The 23,790-nt window shown below is 37.8% G+C and overlaps 1 protein-coding gene and 1 long non-coding RNA gene across 6 annotated transcripts in view; one reads left to right on the forward strand and one right to left on the reverse strand.

Annotated features, from left to right (window-relative positions):
* The window catches only part of LOC125715535 (VPS10 domain-containing receptor SorCS1), a 120,213-nt gene extending 109,110 nt beyond the window's left edge, over positions 1-11,103 (reverse strand). For all 5 annotated transcript variants that reach the window (XR_007384095.1, XR_007384097.1, XR_007384096.1 and 2 more), the window contains exon 1: positions 10,201-11,103. Coding sequence is in view for 2 of the 5 variants with exons in the window: in XM_048987197.1 (XP_048843154.1) it covers positions 10,201-10,956 (756 nt within the window). In the remaining 3 variants the exon portion in view is untranslated. The remainder of the gene's footprint in view (positions 1-10,200) is intronic.
* LOC125715539 (uncharacterized) overlaps positions 10,228-23,790 on the forward strand; it is a 39,760-nt gene continuing 26,197 nt past the window's right edge. The window contains exons 1-2 of the long non-coding RNA XR_007384098.1: positions 10,228-10,276; positions 10,621-10,704. This is a non-coding gene — a long non-coding RNA (uncharacterized LOC125715539). The remainder of the gene's footprint in view (positions 10,277-10,620; positions 10,705-23,790) is intronic.

Consider the following 23,790-nt stretch of genomic DNA (forward strand, 5'->3'; position numbering starts at 1 on the left):
AGTAGAGGTGAGGCTGCTTTTAGTTTTAGTAGCTGTTTTTCAGACTTTAATCTTAATAGTAAATAATTATCCTTTTATAAGACTTGTTATTTTAAGAATTTGAAAAGTGTAAAATGAATGAGAAAACCCAGTGATTTATAATTAAACCAGAATTTCTCATAGGGAAATACAGACTGTCATCTTGGGTGTGGTGTGACAAATATGATGATTCTGATTAATTAGCAAGTACCGATGAAACGAACCAAGGTATACATACATCCTTTGTCTTAATGTTGAAGTTATAATTACTTCTGAACGGGCTTTTAGTCATTCCAAGAAACCTGCAGTGTGTTAAGCATTGTGAACCATCAAATTCTGTAGAAGAATTGCAGACTGTCTTGCACAGGATTGCAGACACCTTAAGGAGAAGAGTCAACATGGGAGGACAGAAACAAATGATTTATTAAATTAGAAAAGTGACTGAGAGTCAACATAATTAAACAAAACTTTCGGTTCATACCGAAAACCGTTGTTTATTATTGTTATGATGTGAATTTTTCTCATACCGCAATACCGGTTTAAATAGCCTACACAACATTCGGAAAGTGGTGCAGTTGGAAACTGTTTAAGGGGGGACCTTTTTCACTGCTGCACCGCTAAAAATGTACCGCAAAAGATCAGAAACGGAAGATATAGCTGACGCTGGAATGGAAAATAATGAGACACTGGGGTTGTCAAAAATCGATTCTCAGATACTAATCGATATTAAAAATTACACGTCACGCAGCACCACTACAGTGCATGCGCCGAACATGGCATATGCTGCAGTTGAAGGCACTTCGCAACTAAAAAAACGCATAAGTGCCATTTGGAAGTATTTTGCAGACGAGCATGGAAAGGCTAAGGCTGTCGATAAGCCTCTATGCAAACAGTACTACAAAGTTGTTGCAGAGAAGTAAAGTAGCACGTCAAACCTGGCGAAGCATCTTAAAGACCGACATCCCACTTTTTATGGGAAATTTTGCGAGGTCAGTAAAGCTTGCGTTCCAGCAACACTGAACTATTAAACACTTACCAAAAATGTTAACTTGGCTGGCGCACACCTTAACATATGCTGTTTATCTGTAAGCAGTTAGCCAACAAACATGTTAGCCGTATGTTATGATTAAGGTAGCGGATAGGCGCAATGACTAATAATAAAATAATATAGTTAATGTGGGAACAATGCTAAAACGTAAAATGAAAATGAGTCCTGTAAAATCTAGTAAAATGTGGTAAAAGCCCAGTCATACATCAAGAAATACCACTGTGTACTGTGAAACCGATATAACTGAAAAATACCGTGATATAAATTTTTGGTCATACCACCCAGCTCTAGTGTACACCATATCTCAATGTTTTCCAACCCGGTCCTCAGGGACCCACAGACAGTCCACTTTTTTGCTCCCTTCCATCTCCCTGCCAGGCAATCCACATTTTTGCTGCCTTCCAGCTCGCAGTCAGGAGCTGAGAGATACAAAAACGTGGACTGTCTGCAGGTCCCCGAGGAGCAGATTGGCAAACACTGCCTTACCTGTTTGGATTCAGTGAGATACCAGTCCCTTCCACACATCTATCCATCTGTGCTGGCCAGTGTGACAAATGAGCTTCTTATCATACAATGTCCTTAGTTGGAGCAGTATGATAGCTTACATTTATACATCATTAAATCACATGATATCTACTGTCTAATGAAAGTTACTAAATTAGTGCAATTCAAAGGACATTGATTTAATTGTTTGTTTAATTTTTAATGTAGGGTAGTCTGCTTCAAAGAGGTATTAACTGAAATATGCTTTCATAGCACTCAAAATAATCCTTTTGCGGTGATTACTCATATCAATTTCTATTTTACATTTTCAAATGAAATCAGTTTAATGACATTTGGTTGCACAACTTGGTTGTAATAAGCACACTTTTTCATTTAGTAAACACTTTTATCTAAAGTAATGCATTACTGAGAAAGCAGGGTCCGTCAGTTGCATTCGGAGTTAAGGGGCTCAAGGGGCCGGTGACAGAATCACTCCAACAACACTGGGATTTGAATCGGCAGCCATCTGATCACAGGCACAGCATCTTCACACACGGAGCCAAACACCACCCCAGCAATCCATGCTCCTTCGAGTAAGAATTGAACCAGCAGCCTAAGGATGTCTATCTTTACGCTTCTACAGTCTAGTGCTATATCAGCTGAGTTATCAAAAGGGAACTGGGAAACATACAATGTGAAAGCAAAACTGGCTAATACAAAAAGTACTAACTCAACCACGAAAATCCACTCTGTCTTCTAAGAGACTGAAGCCATTTGTTTGACTTAAGCTTTGACAACAACATATGTCAGGTCACAGTTGATTATGTTTAGAGTTCAATTTTTATTCTTTAGGATATTGACTGGTTATCCAGTTTCTACCTATAATACCAGACAAATAATACGAACACACATCTTCAGGTGACCTCTTTTTCACATAGTCCAGAGCTACTTGAAAAGGAACTGTAGAGACACTTTGACCTTGTGAAGATCTATTATTTAGATCCAGCTGAGCTTTTCTCGGAGTGGTTGAGAAATAATTTCTTATGAGGAAAATCACATCAATGTATCTAAGCCTTGTCCTATTTGTATTGTGGTGGTCTTGCTGTTATCTATGTGAAATAGAATTGAAGAAAAAGCACCAGAGGTTTCTCTTTAAAGTTTGTTTTCCACTTGGCTCCAGGAAGAACACATACAAAATCCTGTATTTGCTGTTATCATACTTAAGATCGGTACTGAAATTTAGTTGATTTATTAATCAACTCAGAGACATTCACGTGGCACCAGGGATGATACACGATTAAACTGTAAATATTAAAATTCTGCTCCACTAGTTCTACCGTTCTACTAAATCTAAATTGGAGAATTATACACACACATACATTTGTTGCTTTGGAACTGTGATTCCTTCTTCTTTCTGCTTCGATCAGCCTAAACGGGACAATCAGGGAGACTTTAGATTCGACACATTTCTTCTGAATTGATACGTACACATTCTTGCTTCTTGCAATAAACTGATGCGGGCGCCAGAAGCAAGCTGCCACCTTTTTCTCTGCTCGCACTCCATCCTGCTGTCTCCGTGCCACCATTGACCTGCTCAGTTAACTTCAGCGGCATCTCATCTCTTCCCTCCACACGTGCCGTTTCCAATTGAAAGGGACATTTTTATCTGCACTTTCAGCCATATTCCTAAGGGTTACAGATTGCCCTGGATTCAATTTGTAGCACCAAAATGCCCATACAGTTCTGAACCTGATCAGGGGCTAGATTAAACTTTTTTTTCCTTTTTTTTTGAAACCCGCTAAATGGACCCCTGGCGACGTTCCGGCGGCAACAACAATTCAACTTGTCTATCTGAATTGCAGAAGGAGCAAAGCTGCTAGAACACTGCTAATGTGTACGCCAACCAATCTCCCTTCAAACGACAGAGAACAGACAGACGGATTTTGTGTCTGACTGTTACATGTCCTTTATGTCGCTACACACTGAATCTTTAATCATTTTTTCTTTGAAAAAAAGTGCAGGGAACAGATGTAGTTTTAAACTGCTGATATTATGTTATCCAGCCTTGATATATAATCCTATATAAATAATTTTTACATTTTTAAAACAATCACTATAAATAAAATGATGTTGTTATGATTTATGGTGTTTATTGACATATGAATTTTTTAAGTCTTAGTATTTTATGCATTCTGCGTGTGATGAATTTTTTTGCATAACAATAAATTTGCAGTGGTCAGGGATAAATAAATATCAGTTAACACCAATAACGTTAATGCTCTAATTTGAAAAAGTGCATATTTCTTGTTCTTTCATGCATAAAAATTTGGCGTCATTTTTATTTCGCATCTCAGCATATGACGACAGTGTCTTAGCAATTGACTGTCCCGGCACATGCACTGTTTTTTCTCCTGGGCATGTTAACACTCTCTGGAATGAAGTACAAAGCTTCTAAGCTATAAAGGAACACTGGCACGGGGTGAGACACCCGAGGTGGTGGCAGAGAGGCAGCCAGCTGAAGGAATTCTCATTAAATCCATGAGGCAGTTTCACTCACCGCCCCACCCTAAATTACAGGTCACTGATCGCATAATCTATCATTCATTAGTACCTCGGCGATTCTGCAAGCCCGGCAGATGAGGGGCAATTGTTTGGCAGTGGGAACTATCCATTACATATACAAGTGATAACCACAGTGGCGCATGAAAATGAAGCAATGGCCTCATTCAATAAGGGCAATGATTAAAAGGGAGACAGGAATAAGCATAGCGCCATGAGTCCGGCTTCTTCATCAACATCCACCAGCGGTGTTGAGAACTTTTGAATCGCAGTGTCCAAGGAGCCATAACCAGAGGTCTTACTAGTCATTCATAATAAAAATGGGAACAGGTAGAGTGGACAATCTCACGAAAGCCATCTGCTTCCAGCAGCACTTCAGCATAAATGCTGATTGTGCAGTCACCATCCAAAGAACTGCATGAACTAAGTGAAAAATGGCCACTCCTGTATGTGTACTGGTGGCTGCCTGCCCACTACAATTGGCCTCGCCGCACCTCTTTGGACACAGCATTAGTGAGACCAGGAAGTGAATATTATGCTCTTTTTTAAGAACCACAAACATCACTTAACAGAATTTTTCTAAATAACAGTACAATAGCCTTAAACAATGACAATACTAAATTATGATTATCATTATTATTATTGCTGTTGTTATGATTACAAGTCACGTAAATAACATTTAATAACCTTTCAAAAAAATGACAAAAAGCACATGAGAATGCCATCCATTCAACTAACCAACCAAGCAAACGATTGCTTATCTTGGTCAGGTACATAAAAAAAATATATATATATATATATTATCATGAATGTTTTAAACTGATTTCACTTGTAATTTCACACAAACACTGAGGAATATCTGGCAAAATATGCCCTTCCTTATATGCATGCGGTATATGCATTTAGAGTTTGTGGGAGCAACAGTGGTGCACTGTGTCCACCTGCCTCCCACAAGCCAGTCAGCCCTCATCACTTGGGTTTGCTGCTGTCATTGTGTGTCATTATACAGCAGCTTTAAAAAGAAAATGTTTCCCAGCTCGGGAGTTCAAACAGACAAAGGTATTCATACATCTGGCAAGACTCACTACATATAAACATATTCAAACAGCATTACTAAGTAAGCAGCCGTGCCTTACGTCTTAATGTTTCATTTATTGCTTTTTAAAATGATTACATAATTACATGTATGCCATAATTTATCATTCATTATTAATCGTCTTATGTCTTCTATAAGAATACATGCGCGATTCCCAAAATAAATTCAGCATTGTCTCAAGTTATGTGCCGGAACAATTCAGGATGTCAGGTGCACTTCAGTCGTGATTCAACCACAAGGTTACACAGGCACTGTTGTCGGTATCCTATCAAATCTCTTACTTGAGGTTATATTTGACCAACATGCTGATCCTGTAAGTAAAAAGTATGTTATATTTAAACTAGATCTTTTTTTGCCATTTGTTGCCATTGTCATGTTTACAAATGCTCTTGTTTAGCCTGGAAAGCCTGCTGTAATATTAGAACTGCACATATAGGTATTTCAAATGTATTTATCAATTAAAGACAGGCTAAAATTCAGCTATTAAATAAAGTGGCATGCTGTTGCATTTGAACAGATGATGTTCAATCAGAGGGCTTTGCGCAGAATGATTTACTACGATTGGCATTAAACTTGTACAAGATGGTTTGCTTTTCAGTCCAACATTTGGTGGATGAGCTCTTCAAACATGACTGATACTTTATTATTTGTTTAGCGGGGAGGGAGGCAATATCAAAGCCTTACTAAAGTAGGCAAATAATTCACAGATTCTGTGCTGTTGGGGTATAAAAAGCTTAACACCAAATCATTATAATATGAATCTAACATATCGAGACATTCATTTTATTTGACCAATAGCACTATTAGCTATATCATTTATTGTGCTTTACAAAGGATATTTAGATCACACTTATGGATTCAAATATACATGTATTTTAAAATTCAGCATAGGTGGATAGTTCAGGTCCAGAAAGTAAAAATCCAGATTTTATTTCAACCAACCAATTGAGCATAAAGAGTTAAAGTCATGGAGTACTCAACTGGATGGTCTGGATTTTTACTTTCTGGACCTGAACTGTCCATCTCTGAAATTAAGGTTATGTGACACCCATCAAGGGTCTACAAAATTCAGTTTTAATGTCAGTAGATACAACCTTACTTGCAAAGGATCCATTTTTTTCCCTTCTAGACAAAAATATAAGCAATTTAACAGGTGCATGAAGTCACCTTAAAATAACCGAAGTGGAAAGTATGCAATGAGAACAAATAAATTAAGAGGCTGTTTGATTGCCATCAGGTGGGGAAAAGGTATAAATATCACAGTAATCAAACACAGCGTACAAGGGCACAGGAAATGTTAAGCTATAGTGAGACTTTTGTTTTTATAGCCCTGATAGCCTCATAACTTGATTCATTACCCAGGGAAATTTTAGCGATTTTCATTTGCAGCAGGGCTCATTAAATAATACTAATGTGCAGGCTGGAGGTAATGTAACTCTCAGTATAATTAAAATGATGTAGAAAATATATAATTAGGCAATGGTCAGTGAATGTTTGAAGCAGATCTGTGGTAGTTCTATTGGTATATAGGCTCAAGCTCATTAGATATCATGTAGGCCTAATTTCTGAATATACTGAAAGCTTGGATAATCAAGGAAAATAATTGCCGTATAGTTCTTGAGTGCTGGGTGAATTAAATGCAGGCCAATCAAATTCATCCAAAGTCTCTCTATGTAATATCAGCTGTCAAAGGGGGAAAAAATCCGTCCGTCCATCCATCCATCCATCCATCCATCCATCCATCCATCTTCCAACTGCTTATTCAATACAGGGTCATGGGGAGCCTGGAGCCTATCCCAGGCAGCGAAATCGTCACATAGAGAGCCTGGAGCCTATCCCAGGCAGTGAAATTGTCAGGATGGGATGCCAGTAAATTACAGAGCATGTGCACACACACACACCATGGGACATTTAGAGACTTGTATTCAACTAACCACATGTCCTTTGACTACTGGAGGAAACAAGAGTGCAGAACGCAGACCCACACAACACAGGAAGGACGGGAAAACATGTACTCTGGTGGTGTGAGGCAAGAGCACTCTCCACTATGCCTCCAGGATAGCTCAAAATGTTACATAACTGTTTTACTCTGAAGATTTTGTAGGCCCAGTGGGGAATATGGTGAATACGATTCCACCATGTCCGTTATTCACACCTTTTTAATTCAGGTCATTTGCACACTTTAACAATGCTGGATGGCAATGGAGCAGGTACAAGCCAGCACAAATAACACCACAGCACTCCTAGTGTGGATATTATCACTATTAATATGTATTTTGAGTGCATTTATAAATAGTGGATCGTATTAACTTGCGAATGTGTTCAAACCGGGTAAGGCTGTTTCTAGTATTTCCCAACCAGAGAGAAGTTGCGTTCAGGTAGTTTGTTTTCAGATATCAGTTTTTAATATATATATATTTTTTTTATTTTCTACTCAGTAAGCCAAAAGCAGACACAAATACACCATCTCACTTTAAATGCCCATTACATTTACTAAAAAGTATCCTATAATGGTAATGCTAATATAAAATTCAAATATTATGTGTCCAAAATATGCATACCCTATAGTAATAACATTGTATAAAATGAGTTGAAAAAGAACAATGGTTTATGGCTGTGAATACCAGTGAAAATATAAAAATAGAACACTTACTGAATACATATGCTTATTTTAATGGAACCCCAGGGAATGAATAACAAAATTTTGAGCTTTTTAACATAATGAAGGGAGCTCACGTGATATTAAGATTTTTTTTTCCAAATTCCCGAAAATTATGCTGATGAGGTCAATAAAGAGTGAATTAGAATGGGTTTTATGTTAATGTTCTGTCTCATCTAAATGCTACAAAGAACAATCTAAATAAACACTTGTTTCATGAAGGATTAAAATTAACCAAATTAACAAAACTGGATAAAGGCATTACTTGCAAATTGCTTCCAAATAACATATTAACTACACGCCTGTATTGACTAAAAAGGTAACATGATATAAATATGTTTTTCATTATTTTTCAGCATCAGAATTACAATGGAAATCACCGTGATAAACAAAATGTTTTTATTGTAATGGATAGTAATGGGCATCATTATGGGCATGAAGTTATATATATAATACACACACAAACACTACACACACACTACACATATTCTAATTGAAAAAGCAGGACATAAACATCTCAGTTTTCTAAGTAATGAATAGATGAAATATCCTAGTTAATTAAAATCGAAATGAAAATCAATACCTAGCCATCTCTTTCATAAACTGATGATAGTATTTGAATGAAAACGATTTATACAGTAGAACAGTTTGAGTGACATGGTGATCTTGAAGGTCATGGAGGAGATGCGAGTTTACATGAGACTGCAGTGCATCAGTGGTCTGATATTGTATGGTCTCATTCTGTTACTCAGAGTACAAACAAAATATAACTCCTCATACTTTCAATGTATGTTGTACTGCTTGAGATTCCAGTCAGTATATGTTTTTTGTTTGATTTGTATGATTAAAAGTATGAAAATCATCTGTGACCACTTCGATGCGAGTTAGATAACAGAGGAGAATTATTATGTGAAAGGCATGTCCAAAGTTGTCCCCCAAAATATTGTTCATACAACAATTTATGTACACTTGGCATGGCAACAAGTAAAACTGAATAATCTCTTTTTCATTTTAAAAGGATAATCCTTGGGCCACAGAAAAGGATAATTCAAAAGCCTTAACAATTACAGTATTAATTTGATATGAAACACTTATATGACACATACATATGCTGACAGTTAAGCACGTGCTCATTTATAAAGCGCTATGCAGATGGCAAACCTCACAAGTGAGTTCTATTTTGGTATAGCAGAAACACCGCATAATTAATGTACTGTAACATCTATTTTTGATTTGTGCAAAGTTTGTATTCATGACCAAAAGGTGGAGAATTCTGAATCAATACACAGAATAATGATCTGTTAATTGTACCCCAAGATGCCGATATTTGGATTTTCAAATGCCACATTTTAACTACACGTGGAGCAGCTTGGACTCCTATCCCTTGGAATGTGTTTTACGCCTGCTACTTGCAACTTCGGTTGAGATTTTTTTTTTCATGTCACCACGCATCCAGGGAAACACAAAAAGATAAAAATGCGGCCACCAAGGATTTACCTGACGCATAATTAGCCGTAGGATTGGAGGGAATGCAAAAAAATTTAAATAAAATAAAGTGTTGGGAACCTGTCATATCGTGTATTAAACTGGTTTTTCGGCTGATCAGTTTCCAAAATTACCTTTTGAAAAAGAAATATATAGTAATATTTCACGTACTGTGTTACATAGTGAAATAATCAATACACGTACACACTTAGCTATCACATGTATCATAACACACTTTTCAAGGGCAACGTTGTGAGGCAGAGAGATGCTAAGTGATTTCTTTCTTTAAATAGTGAGTAACATCATCGAGCACGCCCTCGGATAAATATCCATTCTATTATTATTATTATTATTATTATTATTATTATTATTAAATCGAGTGGATGATAGTAGCGGGTGGCATCAGTGATACGTCTAATCAGCCGTGAATATTTTTGATAGATACAAGCAGCATGTCTTAGTATGACAGCGACTACGTGAATGTGACATAATTGATAATAATTACTAGTATGTTGATATTAAGAAACCGATTAATGTAAACTTTATATGAGGTAACTTTTGTGTTTTAAACATAACTCAAATATTTGTAATAAAACATTCAATATGCTGTAAATTTAAAGACAAAGACTGAGCCTATACCCTTAACAATGAACAGTTGTTGACGGGTGTTGGAAAAGATTGGCTCGGCGCTCAGATAAATATCCATCTCATCTTGTTAGACTCTTGTCAGTGACATTTAAGAAATATCAAGCATCGCCAGTTAAAACGTAGTGTGTTTTACTTTCGGGGGGTTTTGCTCCCACGCCTGAGAGTCAGTGAATCATGCTGCATTAATAAAGGCGCATCACTTACGCTGCTATTCTGCCCTGACCAGTGCACCATGGCTTGGTTATGGGTTGAGTCTCCCGTCAGTGCGAAAGTCGAGCTGGTAAGTTTCAGCTCGTCCTGTCTTGAGCTGGACGTCCGTCTGTCTTCACTGTTAAATCTCAATTCTGACCGAACGAATCTATGCAGTGATGGGCTGCGCTTTCTGCGCTGGCCCGATGGCAGGGAACCTTTCTTTGGGGATAGATTTGACCATCTCCCGCGGTCCGATTCTCCCCCAAGTCCCCCAGTGCGCCTGCGATCCCCGCGACTGAAACTATCGGCAATGTTGTTACGTACAACTGGTGAAAACATAGTATTCCGTTCACTATTTCCTCTCTCATTTTTCATATCGTAGTCGAAAACTTTCTCTCTGTCTGACATCTGTCCTTTCCCCAAACGGTTCAGGGCAGTAGTCCATTTTCGGTGCCCGCTTCTGTCCTCTCCGGGATCCGAGAGCCGATCGTCGGGATCCCCCAGATATTCACGCCGGTGAGTTTCATCACTTGCAGGATCGTACCCAGCTGCCCCGTCTCCATTTCTGATAACTTCCCCTCCGGAGCCTGTTGCAGATTTCTCCGTTTGAAGTGATTCTAATAACCCGTTAGATCGCGGGCGAACCGGGAGGTGACATGATCTACAAGTTATATTCGTCTTGGTTATGATAAAGAAGGAGGTCAAGATCAGAAGCTGCAAGCAAAAAGCCATTTGCCGGATTGGGCAAAATCTGACCCGTTTCTCCATTACCGCTGGCAATGAATGATACAGAGTATTTAATCCCTTTTGTTAATATATTGTGCTATTAGAGAGCGCTTCGCAAGTTGCGGGTTTACAGTTGCCGTTGTTGTAAAAAGTGATATTGGGCGAAGCGGTTCAAGTTGAAGGATTTGATCAAACGAAAGCCCCCCAACACGGGGGAGGAGCTCAGCCGAACCTAGAGGCAAGATAGGGGAGATATTTCCCTGCTCATGTGCGTTTACGCCGCATTAATCTTTTTAATATAATGAGCTCGCATCCATTTACTTACGAGGGATTTCAGCATGCATGGTTGTCGTCGGTAGCTGCCGTTTGCATATTGCGTAATTTTATATTTATGGTGAAATACACGCGTATGAGGGATTGCCCTGTGCCGAGGGATTGCCTAACATAAACTTTCTTGTTGTAGAACTCGTTGGAGTGCAAAATTATATTATCTGTACGGTCTTGGATTATGTCACCCATCTATCGTTTAAACACGGTGCAATACGGATATAAATCTAGGATTCGGAAAAAATCGAAGTGACAATAAACCTGCAATTAGCGAGAGCGTATATAATAAAAATAGCTTTTAAAAAAAGAACACAACACTAAATGTTACTGTGGCGGTCTTTCGCAGCCCGTTCACCCCCAGTGCAGTTGTTTAAAGCATACCGAAATTAAGATTAAGGTTAACTTTATTGATCCCATGAGGTAATAACTTTGGCTACAGTGGTTTGACAGCGTATGTATGTTTTGAAAACGAGTGGCGGAGTCGTTTTATTTGCTTAAGCGTCGTTGAGCTTCATTAATATGCAGCGAAATTATAAGTGTGATGTGCCATTTAGTTGTACTTAAGTAAGCATTTAATAATGTGCCTCCAGCGTGTGTAGGTTATAGTATACATTTAAAGGTTTAAAATTATTTACTGCACGTAATAGTAACAGAGCAAGCAGTTACAGAAGATGGATGCATGGATTTAATAGTAACAACTATTAATTGGAATGCTATCAGTTTAGACACATTATTCTTTAACACTTTCTGTATAAATGTCAGGTTTTCGTTTTGTGTGCAGTTACCATCCTTTTTTTTTTTTAGTTTCTTCTAGGCATCTGGTTTCCTCACAGTGTCGAGTAGCATGCTGATATGATAAACTGGTGACTTTAAATTTCCCTCAGCATATGCCTGTGTGCACTGGGAACCTGCCTGGCGTCCCATCCAGGGAAAATGGCCAATCTCATGTTCTAGGGATTGGCACCAAATCACAATGATGGATGGATGGATGGATGGATGGATTGTATTTAACTAAGGCTTCCAGGTAATACAGAACATTCTCCTATAGTCATTTTGTCTGATGGTTTCATATTAGTTTTGTGTAATGTTCCCTGAAGATCACTTCCTTAAGTACAAACTACATATTTTTTTTCCCAGTTACAATATTGTAATTCTTGTATCTCATAGTTCGACCATATAGTTGTATAGCTTGACTTTTAAATCTTCAGTCTTTTTTTTTCCCCAACCAAAAGAATAGCATAATTCTTGATTTATTATATTTATTATTCTTCTCCCAGTGTACGAGCCTCAAGAAAACTGCAGCAAGGTGATACCGGTAATACGTAGCTTGAATTTACAGCATTCGATTAAATTTCACAATACATTAGTGTAGTCTGTTCAAACTTGAAACCATGTTTAGATTAGAATTTTACCAAAGGAGACAGACAATAGACAACCAAGTGTATGTTCTTGAATAGGCTAAGGAGGAAGGCCGGTCATTCAATCAGAACTTCAAAAGGTGCTCGCAGTCTGGATCAATGAATTAGCAGTGAAGTCCCATCGTGTTGGCCCTGACACTTAATAACTGATTTTATAATGATTCCAGGAGTATATAGTTTTCATAATATGATTCACACTCCAGCTGTTACTGGTTAATTGAAGAAGAAGAAAATCAGAGGGAACACTGTAGGTCTAAGGATTTATCTCGCAGGGAAAACTGCTCTTGCAGACATTTTTATGCTGCTGTGTATTTTGATAAGATCAACTAGAGTAACAATTGAGCTGCTTAACGCACTTGGCTGAAGGCTGTGCTGGGGTGTGACTGGAGGAAGGGTTCACAATCAGCCCTTGAACGTGCCAGTAGAGTTTTGAAAATGCAAGCATGTGATTCATAGTCACATGAAGTAATACATTGCCTACATGGAGAGGATGGCATATACATATTAACAATTACATAAGAAAACTCTCTTGGCAGATTTTTTTTTTGCACAGGCATGCACTAAAGTTGTAAAATAAACCACAGTGGGTTTGTTGATGCAACACTGAATTCAATTCCATTTATTTTTATATAGCGCCTTTCACAACAGTGTCGCCCCAAAGGAATTTGCATGGGTATGCTGTGATAGAGTGGAAATTTATAAAGGGAGAACAATGCAAAAACAGGGAAATGGAAAGTGAAGCAAAACTGAGAATTACATATGATTTAATTATTTCCTAAAACATAACTACAGCATGGTGTCTAATGTAAACTGGTTTGCTGGATTTGTAGTGTAGCATATTTACTGTATGGCTGGATATTGAAATTGATTACCTCCCCTTGTTAGTTGCACATGGATTCAACTTACTGAGCTAATTATATCTTTGAGGTCAACTTATGTTTTATGAATTTGAACCTAATGTGATTGAAAAAAGGTTGGTTGTATTGTTCACCATAGTAAATTTGCTACATTGTACTGAAAAATGAACCAGAAATTACTGGCTTTTTAATTTTTTTTCCCCCTTTCAGTGTCATCATATTTCATGTAGTATGGCAAGAAAGTAGTCTAATCAAGCCGTCCATCTTTCATAACTGCTTGTCCAATACAGCACTGTTTCCCAATCCAGTCCTTGGAGACCCACAGACAGTCCATGTTTTTGCTCCCTCCCAGAAGCTGGGAGGTAGCAAAAATGTAGACTGTCTGGAAGGGATCTCAGAGGTAGCAAAATCATGGACAGGTTGTGGGTCCCTGAGGACCGGATTGGGAAACATTGCAATACTGGGTTACAGTGAGCTTGGAGTCTATTCCAGACAGCTTAGGGCAGAAGTCAGTGTTACACCCTGGATGGCAAGCCAGTGCATCAGAGGGCAAGCACGGTCACACGCTATGGGTGAATCAGAAAACTGGAGTACCCAATTTAAATCCTTTAATCCTCTTTGTGTGGTATTTAATTGATTTATTATGCTAACTTGACTCTACTCATGTTTCCTACTGCTGAAAACACATGAAATTTTGTTGTATTTTGTTGTAATCAGGTGTGAGATACATTAGAAGATATTTCGTATTCCTAGACTAAACTAATTTTTCATGAGATACTTTAGAATTGGTGTAATAATATGATTTTTATTTTGATTTGACTAATTTTAATAATGTGTAATGCAATAAATAATGCATAGCTTATGTTTTTATTTGATGTAATGCCTATTAATTTAATGTATTTGCATTATATCCCGAGGATACATGTCTACCTCAAGCTTACCTAAATACCTAAATCCCATTTTGGGATGGGATGTCAGTCTGTCACAGTGCACAAACATGCATACACTCACACAGATAATTGTCATATGGAAAAAAAATCTCACATTTCAGTATTAAATGAATACATGTGTGAAATCCATCACAATTGATCCAAATTTTGTGATACCAAAAATGTTTTTTTCCATTGGTAGGTTACAATGAATTGTATAACATTTGTGCCTCGTATATGAAGAGTGATAGAGATCTACTTCAAAGAGGTTGGTTTCTTTATTTAATATATAAAAAAAAGTTTATTAGATGAATATTTGCCTAATAAAAGCTATAGTAATTGGAGAAATAAAACTTCCAGTCCCATGGTACATGCGATTGCCATGAGCTGTCAGTCATTGCCAGATTAAATTAAAGGGAATGAATAGATTAACTATTATAAAGTGAGTTCCATTAGTCAGTGATTGACAACCCCGTAAACTCTGGGTTTAAAAGCCTTGTGTCTCCCAAAGCTAGTAGCTCACCTCTGCCTATGTCATTATGCATATGTTGCATTGTAATTATTATGATGAATTTAGCAGATGCTTTAGTCCAAAGTGATGCACATATGGGGGAAGTTGGAAGGCAGAGTCCAGGGACAGCTAATAGTTGGGGTTAGGGGCCTCTCTTCGAAACTAAACGGTATTATGATTGTTCTGCCAACCACAGGATAGGAACCCACGACCTCCGGGATACAGGCAAAGATCCCTGTAACCCACTAACCAACACATTACCTCTGTAATAAGACAATTAAAAATAGAATTGTCTCATGTATTTGCATGCGTATCCCTTATACACTGTATTAAAAGAATAGAAAGGAAAGGAGAAGAATCTTTCAATTATTAGGGAAGTGTGAACCCAAACATTACAAAGATCAAATACGTAACACAAACTATAAGGCATTGAAGCAGCATCAAGAGAAAAGCTCCATCCTTAATCTTTTTGTCTGAAACTGAGCCCTCGTATGAGTATCAGAATCGCTGCAAGATGGTACCCATATTAAAAGCTTTATTTGTATTCTTCCTTTTCGCACAGTTCAGCTGCTGGGTCAGGAGCAATCGGTTTTCACCGACTCTCAAAGCAGTTCAAAAGAAGAGTTTAGCATCTTTCATTTTTCTTTTGTTTATTTCCCTGGCAACCATTAATTTCAGAATGCTGAATCCATAACAATAGGATGTAGAAATTATTTACATAATATAATTTATGAGTAAATGTAGATTGTATCTCTATACACACACTTCCACAAATCTTCCTTGATATTAATTTAAAATCCAAGCCTGGCTCGATATATTTGTTTCTTCTAAATTTCTCTAAATATTGATAAAAAAGTATTACTGTAAGTTGCTGGTTTTGTTGTTTTATCAGTTAATGGCACTTGAAACTTGAGGAGGCAAATTTATTTCTATTAATATTCTTCTATAATACTACACAAATTGCATTGTAAATTCATTTTGGATTTTCCACCAAAAACGAGAAAGAATTCTGTCCATTCATACTGTCATTCCTGTTGCTTTCTTCTCTTTCCAGTGAGAAGTCTTGCAGAAATATATATTAGAAATTGGTTATTTTGGGATCATGCAAAGTGGGTGTCGCCTATCTAAGAGACATCTGTTTCAAAAATACTACTAATTTATTCAGGTCAAATGTTACTGCAATTCCACAGAAATACCAGCTGTGATGAATGCCTGGAGCGAGTCGATTACTAAGTTGCTAAGCTGTCGTTGACGGTTTATACCAATGACACTGGTGCACATTTCAAAACGGCATAAGTAACAAAGATTGTTAGAAGAAAGGTAAGAAAGAACTCATCTCTCCAAGACAATTTAAAGGATTAAATGAATGACTGCTTTAAAAGCTTTCCTACAGAGGGTAAAATATTAATATTTGCAGACTTGCATTACCATGTCCTTTAGAGTGGAGCAACAATAATTTATGAATCTCATTTTCAACCTACTTCACTAGTTTTTCATAGAGTGTGATATTCATAGGAATGCAAAATTCCAATCTGGATCTATCAGACTATGAACGACCAATCTGTTAACCTTACAAACTTCCAGCATTCCAAAAATATGGTATGATTGGATTTTTTTTTTCATCATATTCAATAGCCAACCTTTAAAATTTGTATGTTTGCCCAGTCATCTACCAAGGGAAAAGATCTGTAACTCAACCAAAACTGAATGTCCCCCAATCAGCCTCCATGCCACAGCCAAACTATCATATTTTTGTTTTATAAATATATTTTAAAGAGGGAGTAACTTTATAAATATTCAGGTTGTAAAAGCTAGATTAATATCTTGTCCATTTCCATCAAAGATCTGTATAGCATAACAAAAGGCAGGTACTTAACCTGCATCATCGATAAAAGAAATAACTAAAATAATACTATCATGTTTAGCTGAAAGAAACTGCACACTTGTACAAGCATAAAAACCATTACCTACCTGTTAGCAGCGTATAAATAAGTTCCGTTGGGTTACAGTCTTCATCCAAATGATGCCTGCAATGAAGACATGTCTGCACGGCAGTGTTGTTCAGTTGTAATTCAAAAGCGAACAACAAACCAGTTCTTGCTACCTTAAAATAGCGCTGTGGTTTTACTGATATATTCAAAATATCCCAATCAAAATTCCCGCCAATAAATAATAGAGCACATTAGAAAGAAACTTGGAAGATGCCTCCTGTTTTGCAACGTTTCTTAACTTTGTGCGAAGACGCCACACATGACAGTGCACATGAGAGTGGAAGAGCATGTAAATCAGCAGCTTTGTTGTCAGTTCTGTTGATGGCTTCTGGCAATAAAAAAATAAATAACCTGGCAATAAATAAACTGAATAAAATATATGGTGCTTTACCAGTGATAAAAAAGGCATTGAAGAAGATCCATTTTCTGATCCAGGGTTTAGTTGTCTATGGACAGAGAGGAGCTAGAGATACTGTATCTTTACTGTAGTTTTTGTGTCATTTCTTTTTCCACGTATTTTCTGAAACAATAGGTGGTTAAAACGACTCAAGCGTTATGAAAAATTTGTTTAGTCTGGGAATAAGTGAATGAATGTGGCGTCTACAAGGAGAATTAAATGGCAATGCATTTAATTAAGTTCTTGCGTGCTAAAACTGTATTTTGTCTACCTCTAAATCAATATATCAATTCCATACTGCAAAAAATAGCTGCCTGTTATGTCAAATTTCATGCTAACGATCCTAATGTCCAATTAAACAATGGCATATAATAATAAAAGAATAATAACGTCACATTATTAGTGTGTGCATAGGTGCGCGCGCATGTGTGTGTGTGTGTGGGTCATGTTTAGTAGCTCTGTAACACTGTTGCTTTGTACCACTAACTTTGAATCCTGCCTCTGCTTTCTGCAAGAAAATCCCATAATAATATTATTACATGTAAACATCAAATTGTTTTATATAAAATATAAAATGATATATATATATATATCTTATAGATAGATAGATAGATAGATAGATAGATAGATAGATAGATAGATAGATAGATAGATAGATAGATAGATGTATGATTTTATATATATATATATATAGGGCCGGCATGGTGGTGCAGTGGTTAGCACTGTTGCCTCACACCTCTGGGACCCGGGTTCGAGTCTCCGCCTGGGTTAGGGTTAGGGTGGAGTTTGCATGTTCTCCCCATGTCGTCGTGGGGTTTCCTCCGGGTACTCCGGTTTCCCCCCACGGTCCAAAAACATGCTGAGGCTAATTGGAGTCGCTAAATTGCCCATAGGTGTGCATGTGTGAGTGAATGGTGTGTGAGTGTGCCCTGCGATGGGCTGGCCCCCCATCCTGGGTTGTTCCCTGCCTCGTGCCCATTGCTTCCGGGATAGGCTCCAGACCCCCCGCGACCCAATAGGATAAGCGGTTTGGAAAATGGATGGATGGATATATATATATATATAATTTATTTTTTTTACACTGCATGGACCATAACAATATCCACCAATGCCACTGGGGAAGTGGGTGGTCTTAAAAAGCACTTTAACTTCAAGGTCAAATTTCATAATCTCATCAGATTACAGCAGAAATATGTTTGGCTAATGAATCCTCATAGCAATAATTAATCGATATTTCAATATTCACAGGTGTCTCATCTCATAATAATCACTGTACCTTTTATATAGCACAAGCTAAACTGTTTGACATTGAAAGCTGTACTTCCATATTGACTCCTAGTGAATAACAGTTCTTTTTTCCTACATGACACATCTAGTCTCCCTCACATAAGACATTTTCAGGCATAATTCTCAAACATCAACACTGATACTAAGATCCCAATAATTCATATTTGCCTTCAGGTTTAAAGAGGGGGGGGGGGCATCTCATCACTTCTTCTCAGGAGTAATTATGAACGCAAGTAGGTTGAGTTGAGAAATAGTTCCGCAGTATAGTCTGCCTTAATGTGGAAAAGCATTATGTCATTTTGAGATGACGTTGGCTGCAGCATAGTTCAAGGATTTACCCCTGAGAAAATGTCTTATTCTGTGACAGTAAGTCTTGATCACCAAATAACAGGTAACTCCTTGGGTATACGTGATGAAGAAGGTAGACTATTGCATTTTTATTTTCCATAGGATTGTTTGTATCCATTACTGTACATATATCCATTTTGTATTTAGGTTAATTATATTATTACATTGTGTACATTGTATTTGTTATACTTTTTATGTATGTTTATGTATCACGGCAATATATAGTTAATGTCCTCTCTCTGACATCAAAGTGAATATAAAATATTGAATTTCCTTTAATTAATCATGTCTGGAAATATAACGCAAACCTGATCATTATTTCTGTGGGTGGTAGTGAGAATTTTGTTCTATCATCTCACATGTTAGTGCTGGTTCACAAAAATGATAAAACAATAGATCTTTTACTATATCAGATAAATAAAACGAAACCAATGCAGCAGTCGTCCTACATGTGGGATGCTGTTTGTCCTGAGAGAGAGAGTCTGGTGACCATGCTGATTGGTCTGATCTTTATTATAGCCCCTGATCGGAGCAGATGTCTAGTGAGGTGTTCAGGGCCTTTAATTGTTTGTTTGCTTTTCTGTTTGTTTGTTTTTCTGTCCTTTTTATTGGGAGGTCTAGATATGAGTGTTTAAGAAGGTTTGTTTGTGTTTTCCTTTCCATTCTGTCTCCTATAAGCTGTTCTGAAATAGCCATGATACTGTATGTAGATGAGTTAGCAGTGTAGCCCAGATTGTCCCCATATACCATGGGATGTCAGTCCATCATACACACACACATTCAGTCACACACCACTAACTGCATATCTTTGGAATACAGAAAAAAATGGAAGCACCCAAAGGAATCCCACATTACATGTGGAGGATATACTCAAATAACAGTAGAAAAAAAATCCAGCAAGTAACATTATGTACGTTATGTAAGCATAAAGTTGTCAAGAATTAACTTCAATCAGCTAAATTATGTAAACCTCTGGATATTCTTTTAAGTTAAATGGCAACATGCTCGCAATATTTTCTGACACATACTTTCTACAAGTATAAAAATTAAATAATTTGCTAATGAATAAAACAGTTGCACAACTAAAGTGAGACATTCAAAATTTTCCAGAAAAAAAACAAAAACTGAACTATTCAGTATTGTGAGGCAGCAAGGCTGGACAGTTTAGTTCAGTAGCCTGGTTCCTGGTATGCTTTGCATGGTGTTGCTAGTGGGTGTTTTAGAGTGTGTTGTAATGTGCGTATTTTATGCTATACTGTAAATACTGTTGTACCGTGTGTTGGCTTCCCGTAAAGAGTGTGTATTGCATTAATGTCTCACCCTGAGTGTGTGTGTAATGTTATGTGTGTATTTTCTGTGCTTCCATTAGCATACTGGGCACTGGTCTGTGTTATAAAAGTAGGGTTTCCAGTAGAAACCATGTAAATCCTGTCACTCAAATGGCAATGACTCACAGTATGATCATCAAAAATAACATTTAAATCTCCATTGACTCTCTAAACCACTACATGGCACACACACATCCACTGACACACGAAAACATATAGTTGAGGTAATTTAGAGACATTGATCAACTACATGTCTCTGGAGTGCATGAGGAAGGCAGAGTACTTGGAGGAAAATCACGTAACACAGGGAGATCATGCCGATTCCATACGTGAAAAGTGATGATAGGATTTTAATCTGCAATCCCAGAGGTGTGAGGCCACCCTGTTTCCTACATTTCAACATATTTTTCTGAAAACAAAGTAATTTTGTTCAGACAATGTATTGTACTGTAGCACAAAGAACATTACTAGCTACATGCCATAACAAAGATACAGGAAATAAATAAGCAAAATAGGATAAATAACTAAGGGAGCACAAAGATTATTGAAAACAGGTACTTGCACACAGGCGCTGTTGCAGAGTTAATCAAACAATTCGCATCACTTGCTGTTATGCACAATGTCTCTGGTCAGTCCTATTATCATTATTATAAAATAGATGCCATTTTAAGCTATTGTGGCTAGTAAAAGATATCTTGATGACTTTTGTGAGTGAGGCAGTTGTTAGTCAATGTTTGACAGTGATTTCAAAGACTGCAAAACATGCAGCTGAGCAAAGTAAGCTTCCGAATTCCTAATTCAGCCCAGTTGCTAAGATTCACGAAAAACACCCTACGAGTTAATACGGTCAAAATCATTAAAAGGTGATGGTGTAAGGAACACAAACAGTACCTACTGAACAGCAGAGAAAAACATATGGTCAGATGAGTCACCCTTCAGTCTATTTCCAACAAGCATCTGAGTACAAGTAGAGTACACCAAAAGAGGCCTACTGTTTTGAGATCTTCTTTCAATGAGTGAAATGTTTTGGCAGCTGCCATATGTTGTGGCATACACACCCTCAAGACCTCCTTGCCTATAAGTCTTGCCTAGATAACTTGTCACAGCAGCAGACAATGCTTCTTATCTGCAGACTACCCCACTGCAAGTCATCAACACATTTTACTTTCTTTATTGTACTGTTTCTGCTGAACTTTGGCCAGCATATACTCTCACCATGCATACACAGCCATGTGTCGCTTAACAACAGGGATACATTCTGTAAAGTGTGTCATTAGGTGATTTAGTCATTGTGTGATCATAGAGTGTATAGTACTTACACAGACCTAGATGGTATGGCCTACTGCACACAGACTATATGGTATTATATAGATATTGTGGATGGGTGTTTCTGAGGCTAAGGATCTGTGCCAGAAACTGGAAGGTTGCTGGTTCAAATCCCGTGAACGCCCACAGTAATTCTCCTCCGTTGGGCCCTTGAGCAAAGCCCTTAACCTCCAATTGCTTCATTCTGGGTATTCAATTAAATTCTTCATTGTCATATGTACAAGTACGAGTACCACGTACAATGAAATGCTTACTTGCATGTCCTTCTGCAGACAGTGAACATAGACAAGATGACAAATAAAAACACACAATAAATAAGTGAATGTAGTGATGAAGTGAATATAAGTAAATAAATAATAACTGAATCCTAGGAATAAATAGAGACAGTGGCAGAAATATACGTGTGGGTAGCAGTGGAGGTGACACAAGGTTACTGATTGTTCATGAGTTTGATTGCAGTTGGGTAGAAACTGTTCCTAAACATGGAGGTGCGCGTGCGAATGGACTTTAGTCACTTCCCAGATGGGAGGAGGGTGAAAAGTGACAGAGCAGGGTGGCTGGGGTCCCGCCTGATACAGTTCACTTTCCTGAGACAGCGTGCAGTGTGGATGTCATGGATCGCAGGGAGCTGTGTGCCCGTGATCTTCTGTGCTGAGTTCACCACATGCTTCAGAACTCAGGATGGATTCCACAGTACAGCTGTAGAATCTGCACAGGGTTGTGGGGGACATCCGGGCTTTCCTCAGTCTCCTGAGGAAGTAGAGGCATTGTTGGGCTTTCTTGACTATTGCCGCAGTGTGACTTGACCATTTAAGGTCATCAGTGAGGGTGACTCCAAGGAACCTAAAGTTCCTAGATGTTGGCACAAGTGTTCAACAGAGTATACTGCACACAGCACCGGTCGGTTGCGTGTCATACTACCATACCAACGATGTCTTTTTACCGTTTGTCCTCGATATCTCCATTTTTGAAAGATGTTGTGGCTGCTGAGCTGTAACTTCCTTCGCTGACATCTGTTGTTTTCTGTGAGCGAGTTCTCATCACTTTTATGACTCGTGTGTATGTGTTAAAAATGTATTGAACATTATTGGTTGTGAATATGGGAGGATTCAGTAGCATAAGACCCGCTCCACTAACTCAGTTAGCCTTGCTGTTCAATTGTTGGGCACTGGTTGTCCATTCGTGTGAAATTATCGTACGGTTGGCTGAAATTATGTTCATTTCTGTGATGTGATAGGCTTACGTTCCAGGCCTAATGTGTGTATTGATATTTTACTGTCTTTGAATGATTGACATGAACAAGGTTGTTTATTAAAATAATGGCAGAAGTGGGGAAATGGTGTTTGCCAGTTATCCCAATAACCAAAACACAGAGCAGACACTGCAACTGCGAAAACTTGGGTGAAAATTCCTAGTAAGACTTTACTTAAAGCTCTCACCTATACTGTGTTATGGAAACCTATAATGCATTATAATGGTCGGTGTAAGAATTCATAAAGCAGTACATCTTCTACTGACAGTCAAAAGGCATTAGAGTGTTGATTATAATACTTTATAACCTCCATTGAAGGTCTTATCTGTAGTGCACTATAGGTAACTTTATAATGCATTTTAGTGAATTATAAGAATTAAGGATGCTTTGTACTGCATCATGAAATTGTCTATAGTATATTGTAGAGGAGAGCTTCATAAAACATTGATAACGCGTAATAAACATGGCTATATATGCCTTTTTGTTAATATTTATATCCATGTTCATAATGCTTTGTGAATGCATTATAATGAGTTATCAATGTGTTTATAGATTGTTATAGAAAGCCATTCATACTGTAGGGAGTGTTACCAAATTCCCTTGGTGAAGGGCAACCAGTGGAAGTGTGATAGGAGAATTGCAGGTGGAGACTGAGCATCATCTCTGCAGGGCTTTTCTCCCTCGGGGCTGAGGGATATATCCCATTTGGGGCCTTCCATATGTGTGTGGGCTCCTGCTGCTGGGAACAATCCACATGTTCTATATATATATATGATTTTCCGACGTTAGGTACAGGATCAGCTGTTGGTGGAGGACAATGAAACGTCAGCTAATGCACAACTTATGAGGGCGAACTTGGATCCAGAGCCCTGGAACGGTATTTGTTCTTTTTTGGGTACCTAGCA

This window comes from Brienomyrus brachyistius, chromosome 20 (genome assembly GCF_023856365.1).
Source record: "Brienomyrus brachyistius isolate T26 chromosome 20, BBRACH_0.4, whole genome shotgun sequence".
Classification (NCBI taxonomy): Eukaryota; Metazoa; Chordata; class Actinopteri; order Osteoglossiformes; family Mormyridae; genus Brienomyrus; species Brienomyrus brachyistius.